The following is a 9,507-nucleotide window of genomic DNA, read 5'->3' as shown; positions in this document are numbered from 1 at the left end:
CCATGAACGACATCTATCCATGTAAAGAATGTTCACGTATAAGATTTAATGTACAAGATCATTGAAGCCCCATATGTACAAAACATATAGAAACCTGAGGACGTTTCATGATTGCAATTTGGTTTAGATTTTCTGGAATGATATATATAGGTGACTTTGAACAAAAACCACAATTCCAACATTTTCATAAACTTAACATTCACTTTGGTTGGATCAAAAAATAAATTATTTAAGACAATTTTATGACAAAGTTTTAGGGCAATTTTAATTTTTTCTTTTTAATTACAACTTTTAAGTTGTAAATTTACGTAGATTACGAGAATAAAGTCATACATTTGCAAAATAAAATCTTGTGAATTAACGAGGAAAAAACTCCAAAGTTGTCTGTTTATTGGAGTCTTGCTTGAAGATGAAAGATGTGGAGCATTTTGTGAAGCTTTATTTCCGGATAGGTTTCAAAAGCCTATTGAAAGTTTTTTTTCAATTTCAAAATGAAGCTGCATTTTTTTGACTCAAGATTAAGATGAAAAAGTATTTCGACAAATTGGTTTTTCCTTTCCATCCTCAACACTGCTTATTCTGTCACTTAATTAAAATGATAACGAAAATGGTATTTGACATTTCATTTTCAAAAAGTTATCTGGTAAATGTGTAGCAAAATTCATTTAGAAATGTCTAATTGGACAATTAAAATGGATTAACAGAAATGCTTTTTTATTTTCAAAATGTAACTGCATCAAATAACTCAAAATTAAAATGAAAAATCAATACTTCAAAATGCTGTTTCCTTTTCTACTTTAAAACCACTTATTCTGTGTCATAATTGAAACGAAAATGCAAAGAGGGGAACACTTTGTTCCTTTTAATGTAATAATTGTAGTTTATTGCTACTTTAAGTTTGGTACTGTTTGTCTAATAATTGATACTTTTTATTCATCCCACAATGGGAAATTCTTCTCCGCATTTGACCCATCCCCTGGGGGAGCGGTGAGCTGCAGCTGAACCGCACTAGGGAGGCAGTAGCGTTAAGGGTCTTGCCCCCACTGGGTGATGTTAATTGCTCGCCATTGATATGGCGATGAATCAAACACTGGATTCCTGCGTGGTAGCCCTTTACCAAACCAACCGAGCGACCCAGCCCCCAGTGTAGTTTTTAAGTGGTTTTTATTGCTTAAATTGTATTACTTTTTTTTCTTCATCTGCTGCTTAGACTTTGTTCTAGTTTTTTATTTGTAAGATGATATACTGCTTTCTGTTTTGGATTTAAATGTTTCAAATGTAAAGAAATGTGTATTTTTACATTTTGTGAATAATGAAAATCAAACAAAAAAAACCTTCCCGGCGGGCTGATAGGAGGTCAGGACGGCGGTTAGCCACCCTCCGGATCCGCAGCAGGAGCAGAGTGTGCTTCATTGGTAATGTCTTTGTTAGCCATAAAGTAAGGTAACTGCTGCCAACACGACAGCTGAACTGTGAACGCTGTCCTGGTGAAGCCCCCAGCAGGAGGGGCTATTGTTGAGACAGCTTCCACACATAGAGCCTGCCATGTTCTCCCTGCAGTTTTCCACATCTGTCACGCCTGGCAGAGCACTCCTCAGGCCCAGTGAGGGGGGGCACGCGTAGGTGTGGGCTCTTCTGGGTCGGAGCTGTCAGAATTGGGCCCCATGCCCGGACTGCGGGGTCACACCTGTGCGTCATTGGAGTGTAAGGGAGTCCATGATTTCCACAGACTAGACATGCTTATTATTGCCCCCTCCCTCAGTGACACCCCTCCTGTTGCCTTTCAGATGGATGTTGCATGATTAAGTCCAGCATGAGTCACTTCCTCCTCCTCTTCCTCCTTCTCCTCCTCAGACCCAATGGTGTTTTGGGGAAACTGCGCCTGTGAACCATGAAGGTGTGACATCTGCACAGCTGTTCACAAACCGGCCTTTCCTCGGTTCAGGAGACTCCCATCAGATTTTACAGCACATTTACTCAAACGTCTGCACAAACACTCGTTCCTTCCAGAACCATGCTGTCAGGCAAGACTAACAGCTTGGCCACTTTTCCCCTCAGTGTTCAAAACAAAGACGGGTCGCTCCAGCCTCCTGCGTGCTGCAATTGCTTCACCTTCTGTAAAACTGCTGCTTCTCATTCTGATTTCTGAGCTTTGAGATCTCCACAAGCCTGCTCCACAGGCTTAATGATTACCAACAACTCCCTCTGTGGAGCTATAACAGCCGCTTCGCAGAAGGAAGGAGTCTGGAAAATAACCAGAAAAATGTTGATGGTGAAATAAAAGAAAACAATAAACAGTCATGAAGGTTTATGTCAGAATCCAGTTGAGGACACAAACGCAGGATACAGGAATGCAGAAACAAAAGTCTTTAATTCAGCACAGAAACTGAGTGAAAACCAAGGCCAGATTCTCATGAGACTCGAGAGGAAACACAAAACGCTGAGTGTAGGAAACACACGGACTATAAACAGGTGGACTGGTGACATAAGGGAACACAGGTGTACCCAATACGATGACAAGTGGGAGAGAAAAGAAACTGTAAGGAAAAAAAAACAGGAGACAAAGAGCCAGAAACAGAAGGCAACAACAACACTGAAATATAATTACGAAGCCCACCCGAAATACCCCACAGTATCCCCTCCTTAAGGTGGGGATACCGCCAGGCTTGTCAGGGTGGTGGTGGCAAAACACCCTAGCTGGGTCCAAGTCCAGGAGGCTGGCACCCAGGACCTCTCCTCAGGACCACAACCCTTCCAGTCCACAATATATTGAAGACCCCTGCCCCGCTGCCTGGCATCCAGCAGGCATTGAACAGTAAAGGTTGGATGACCACCTACAATGCGGGGGGGGACAGCGGCATGCTGCAGAGGGCTGACGACATGGGGCTGGATCTGGGAAACGTGAAAAACATGGTGGATGCGTAGGGACCTGGAAAGCCGGAGCTTGACCGCCACTGGGCTAACGACCTTGACCACCTCGAATGGGCCGATATACCTTTGGGACAACTTCTGCGATTTGGTGTAAAGCTTTATGTTTGCAGTGGACAGCACGACGGACTGGCCAGGTGTATAATTCGGGGCCGGGGTGCGATGAAGATCAGCCAGCCGCTTATTTGCTGCAGATGAGCGGAGAAGAGCAGCCCGGGCCTCCCTCCAGATGCACCTGCAGCGGCGATAGAGGTGCTGGATTGATAGTATGGCCACCTCTTTCTCCTGATCTTGATATAGTAGAGGCTGATAGCCCAGAGAATACTCGAAGGGGGAAAAACCAGATGCGGAAGAGGTAAGGGAATTATGTACTCTACCCATGGCAGCAGGAAACTCCAGGAGGACTGGCGGCAGGAGCAGAAGCAGCGGAGGGCAGCCTCCAGGTCTTGATTAGTCTGCTGAAAGTTAAACTGGGTTGTACTTTGACCAGTCAGGGACTCAGATTTAGTGATAAAGTATGGATAGCGTCCCTTTGAAAACTAATCATAGAGGAAAAATAAACAAATGTGGTCTGGAATTCTATGACACCAAGGCCAAATCCAAATTTATACCTTACTTATCCGGCTTCTCCCTATACCTCCAATAGCAGGGGCATTTGGAGGGATAAGGGTATCCGAAATAGTTTTTTGAATTGGAATCCCCCACGGCGGCGGGCTCTGTATCCCTTTCGCCGTGAGGGTGTTCTGCATCGCGCTGTGCTGCGGAAGAGAAACGCATTTCTTCATGTGGGTGTGCTCTGAAGCACAGAAGTTTACATTTTAACCTAAGTAATGACTATGTGTTTTAGCATGATTTTTTAAAGTTATAAACTGATGTTGTTGCGGTTTTCCGGAGCGCTGGCAACTAAGCGCTAACGCGGATGACCGGTGACTATTGATGACGTCACCGACTGGGAGTGACATCTGAATAGAAGACACTATTTTTCCATAACTAGGGGTAGAGGAAGAATTCAGATTTGGCCCAAGTCTTTTGAATTGGAATAGAGCTGTCGAAGCCTGGAGCAAGATTCGTCAGATTTGCACCAATTTAGCACCAATCCTCTTCCAGCTGTGAGAGGAAACATGCTCTAGTAAACAGTAGAAAAAGAAGAAGAAGCCCTTCAAGGAAAACTCGCGTGGCACATTCATGGACGCTCATCAAATGCCTGGTGTGAACGTAGCTTTTAGCCCAGTTGAGGCTGATTCACATGAATGCTGACAGAACGGACATCAGAAGCTGCACCGTGCACTTATTTGCTGCAAACTCTCATGCACTCTTCCATGCATATTCTAATGCACATTCATGCACGGATATGCTCATGCACATTCAAGCGCACTCACATGCACACATGTTGTGTCAGGCAGACAGTGACATGAGCTCATCTCTCTGCAGTTTAGCTCAAGTGCATTCTGACACCTCCACAGTGATTAGACTGCTGGTCAGATGTCTGCTGAAGAGATGCTTCAACCAGAGTGTGGGTGTTGGTGTGTGTCTTGTGTGCTTGTGTCCATATGTTTGTGTTGCTTTGTGGCACGATGTGAGACTGACATAGAATCCCACAGTTATGAAACAGTCATTAGAAGTTGCTGTGCAGCACAAACAGAAAACGTCCACAGAGGCCCTTTAGAGTTTGTCTCCAGCTTTTATCTCCCAGTGATGTTATTGCAGAGGCCTTTCCTCAGGAGAAGTCCTGGTCATTGGTCACAGTGTTCAGAAAGTGTTCCACTGTGACAGTTCAGTTTTTGTCTGGAGTGTTTAACAGATGTGAAACAGAAACGGAAGCTTGATTTGAATTTTTATTTTTATTTGAAATGGTTTATTTCAAGCAATCAAATTAGAATACGCAAAAGCAATATAATCATCAGTTATACATTCATACAATGACGAATCAGACTTAGGATAATTAGACATATTAATAAATATTGCTTGAAAGGGAGTGGAAGGAAGCAAACTTATATAATCCCACCTCGTTATACCGTAACCATTTTATTACATGATTTATCATTATCCGGTTCCTAGCTTTTATCAGACAGAATTAAGAATCATAAAGTATCAATGAAGCACGTGACAAAGATGAATTACTTAATTATTATGTAAAAATAACTGAAAATAACTTTCAGAAGTCAACATGGCAAATGCAGATCAGTTATCCAAAATATATGCAGATTATGTTACTCATAAAAGTCATTGATATGATTAAAAATAATACTATATCAGTAAAATAGACATAATCCTGTTTCAGAGATTTTCATGGCAAAATTTCATCAAGTATCATAAGTTAAAAATATGTGCAAAAAAATGTTACATTAGGAAAAAATTATGAATCAATTTATCGATTTATGGAGCAAGTGAAGTAGTATCATTAAAAGTCAATCAATTTAACCATTTTCAATAATTGATTAATCATTTGTTTTACTATTTTTTTTTAAATAAAGTAATGCTGTGAGAGAAAATAAAAAGGTTCCAAAATCTGTCGATTGTCCAAGGCTGGTATTCCTTCTTCTGCTGATTAACAGCCGTTCTTCTGGGTTTAAACAGTTTATAGTTCTCTTCGCTGTTATGTCTGCAGACATTAGATAGAGGTCCATATCCTTCTTCAGCTGATATCAGCAGCGCCTAAGAGTTGAGGTCAAGTTGTCTGCATGTCAGATCTTTGTTGATAATCAGGTTACTTCAGACTTATGGAGAAAGTGTTGTATCCAGGCGTAATATTTCTTGAAATTATTTGGCTCTTTGGTTTATTACTCCATGTTGTTTCAGACGACCGTGATCAAACACTTCTCAAAGTCCTTCATGGTGTTCACAACCAGAACCTTGGCCCAGTCCGGTGGACCGAGTGGTTTGACGTAAATCCTGCAGCCTATCTGCTTCCTGAGAAGCCTGGCATGTTTGGAGATTTCAGCATTCCTTCTGGTCAGATGGTCGTTCAGATAAACAGCAGATCCTTTGAGATTTTTGCATTGATTCATTGGAGCTTATTTTGTGTTTTTGATTCACAAACCTGATGAGGATCGCTGGTTTATCCGTCTCCTTTCTCCTGGGGAGCAGGTGGCAGGTCTCCATGGTATTGAGATCCAGGGAAATCCCTTTAGACGTGAGAAATTATTCCACTTGATGTTCCAGAGACCCTCCACCACTCTCTGTTTCAGAGCTCCTATAGCGCTATTAGCATTAGCAATGCTAACTCCAGCTGCATTTAGCTTTGCCCGAGGTTTGATCAGTACTCCAGTGAGAATGACATTATTCATCCTTACTTGTTGTTCCACATCGTCCAGTCTTTTCTCCAGAATGTCGACCCGGTTATCTCGTTGCTCGTTCACATACACACTCACACACACATATAAATGCATATATATTTAGAACATAAAATGTAAAATAAATAAAAATGTTATGTATACACCCTGGTTATACAATAGTACAACCTGTCCAACACAAAAGGCCTTCAGCTCCCATCTGTTTGCTTAGTGGTTGGACAGAACAAGTTAAAGAGGAAATAATTAGGTGGATTTGGTAACAGAACAGGCCATGTCACCTTGGAGTTGCTGCTTCTGGTTAATGACAAACGAGTAAGACAAAAAGGTCAGCCACGCCCAAGGGCAGTTGAGGCTACATCAGTAGTTACCATCACCAACTATGAATGAATAATAGACACGGAAGTGCTTTGACTGTCTGGAAAAGCACAGAAAAATCCATGAAATTATTATTATTATTATATAGATTCTACTAGTGAACATTTTTTAAAGAGATTGTTTGCGTTTCTTTTTTTTTTTTGCTTATTAAACTTAAGTTTGAGTTTGAACATCGTTGGTGACAGGAGAACAGTGGGGAACAGCTCTACAGATAACATCAGGACTTTGTCACTGGAACTGATGTAATGTTAAGTCGGATGGTTCAGCCTTCCGCGTCTTCTATTAATTTCTGATAATGCACACACCGTCGGGCATTAAGTTTTCCAGATTCCTTGTGTTTCTTTCAAGATAATCAAAGGCAAATGAAATATGTTTCCAAACAAACAAGTAAACTAGAATGAATGTCAAATCTATTCACATGTTAGTTTCCTAAAGTTCACCACTGTTGTTTTCCACATCCAAGGAATCCAAAGGGAACATTCTTAGAACATTCTAGACACTGGATGGTCACATGACTTTATTCAAAGTCTTTCCACACATTGGATTGGAATGATGAATATCCGTTTTTTCCGTCATCACGTGTGTGTTGTCCACTGGGATGCACTTGGTCATTTTTACATTACAGTAAAATAAACCTACCATGTTTCAATCCAAATGGTTTAGGTTGATTTGATTCAATTTATTTCATTTTGAAACAGTTTTTAATGGTACAGGTCGATTCAATTACATACTGCTTCAGACAGATCCCTCTGGTTGGATCGCTGGATTAGAAATCAGTTCATTAAACAATAGTTACACCCCTATTTTGGACTGTGGGAGTAAGCCAGAGTACCTGAAGAAAACCCTGCATGCATGCAAACTCCACACAGAAAGGATTTGAACCAAGGCCTCCTCGCTGTGAAGCAGAATGCTAACCACTGCCCCACTGTGCCACCCGGAGTTGGAAATGGGTTGCTAAATCCAAAATTTGCTCTTTGTATCTTTTCTGTTTATTTTGAGAGGTAATGGAAATATTAATTTGAAAAACAGTCCGAAAACAGATTTTCTGCTATAGAACAGTCTGGACTGTTTTTGGTCATTCTAGAGCAGAAATCTGTTGTGAGCTGCCATCTTTGCCCTTCAGTTCAGTGCACACATCACATGACTGAAAGCTATTGAGAAGCAGAACAAGCTCTCCAATCCCAAAAAGGGTGTGTTGATATGTGCTCAGCAAGGCCCTCCAATCAAAAGGCCACTCTCCCATCTCTCATTTGAAATGAGAACAGCTGCCACAGTCTAGCTCTCACTGATTTTTAAACTATTGATTGTTTTTGAACCAGACTGGAAGACTGTTGATTTTTGTTCAAATGAATTGAGACTGATTCAAGCCCCCTGATGGTGACATGATGAACGGGCCTTGTTCCTTTACGTTGGAAAGTCCAGTCAGCGTTTAGCAGGCAGATAGTGTTGCCATTAGCCCTGGAGATGTGATGCTGACAGGAGAACAGACTGCAGTGATGATGGTTATAGAAACACCTGAGGCTGCACCTCAGAGGAAATCGCTGCAACATAAAAACTCTGTCTGCAGCCTCAGTCGGCTTTCCCAACATTCTGCCCCTTTTGCCCCCCCTCTCTAACTCACACAGCATTGTTGACTGTTGGAGCTTTAAAACAAGGACAACCTTTTCATCAATGAGCATTTGTAAACATTTATTAACATATTCAGCATTAAATAACAGCACATCTATTCTTAACAATGATACTTTAAAGACACAATGTCCAATAAATATTAGTCAATAAATAGTGTTGAGTAAAAACAGATTTTGGTAGAAAGGCGCGGGTCCAGGTTCAGACTGTAAGACTTGATCTTCACTTTGGATCTGCAGGAGAACAGGACAGCAGCTGTTATCAGAGCAGACATCAGGGTTCAGTCCATGCAGATGCAGCGCCTCCTGATACTTACTGTATCTGCCCACAGTGTTACAGCCCAGAGAGCTCATGGAGCCTATCCGGTCCATTCGCCGGCCGAAGCAGCCGGACGACCTCCTGGACGAGTCACCGGAGCGAAGGCTCTTCAGGTTTTTGGATGACAGAAGCTCCCTGATCACCTCCTCCTCCATTCTGCTCAGTCCTGGCTCATCTTCTCGCTCCTCCTCTGTGCTCAGCTGGTTCAGAGTGTCCCTCTCTACAGCTCCCTCCTCATCAACAGAGCTCTGCTCTGGAACCGACTCCTGCAGTCGGTGGAGGAGGTCCTACAGAACCCAAACCATCCAGAACTTAGTGTTCTGATCGAGAATTCTTCAGAACCACAGGAATTATTCTGTCTGGCATCAGAAAGTCCACTCTAAACTGACGCCCCCTAAAACATCCAGACAGCCGCATCAGACTCACCTTCAGAGTGTTCACGTCTGCGTTGGTCAGGCCCATGCTGATGGGGACCGATGTGGACCGCTGAACGTTCAAGATGAAGAGTAGCCCCCAAAAAGGGATGAAGAACATATGTGAGCTTCTGTGCGAGCTGCAGCGGCTCATGTCTGAGGCTGGATGGATGATGGATGGATGGATCAGGGATGCTCCGCTGTGCCTGGTGTCTGTCGGGATGCTGAGCACACACTGATGTCCGCCTCTTCTTTATACTGAAGCCTGACTCACTCAGCCATGCCAGGAATTTGTCATCAGGCGTTTGGCATTCCTGACACCTCGTGCTGATAGCAAGAGCTGTCGGAAACTGCTGGATCTCAGATATGAACCACTTCATACTATCCTCTTTTTCAGAAAACTAACCCTCCCCTGGTGCAGTGCTCTCCTGCCCCACCACCATGGGAACCAGTCAGCAGTGTGATGCATGACAGTGTTACTAAACTGAGGGGTCTACGTGATGTTGAAGGAGTAAACTTCTTCAGTGGACTGCTCCAAACTCTGAATGGTCAGA

At 42.7% G+C, this 9,507-nt stretch overlaps 1 protein-coding gene across 1 annotated transcript; it reads right to left on the bottom strand.

Annotated features, from left to right (window-relative positions):
• Window positions 1-8,271: 8,271 nt before the first annotated feature.
• nppa (natriuretic peptide A) lies at window positions 8,272-9,176 on the bottom strand. The gene is given in 3 exon segments (NM_001104685.2): window positions 8,272-8,455; window positions 8,539-8,827; window positions 8,967-9,176. Coding segments are annotated over 3 exon segments (441 nt in total). The 5' UTR covers window positions 9,108-9,176; the 3' UTR covers window positions 8,272-8,444.
• Between the last annotated feature and the right edge of the window lie 331 nt (window positions 9,177-9,507).

This window comes from Oryzias latipes, chromosome 7 (genome assembly GCF_002234675.1).
Source record: "Oryzias latipes chromosome 7, ASM223467v1".
In the NCBI taxonomy this organism is placed as follows: Eukaryota; Metazoa; Chordata; class Actinopteri; order Beloniformes; family Adrianichthyidae; genus Oryzias; species Oryzias latipes.
The sequence above is the reverse complement of the archived record's forward strand: the minus strand, read 5'-3'. Positions and strand labels throughout refer to the sequence as shown.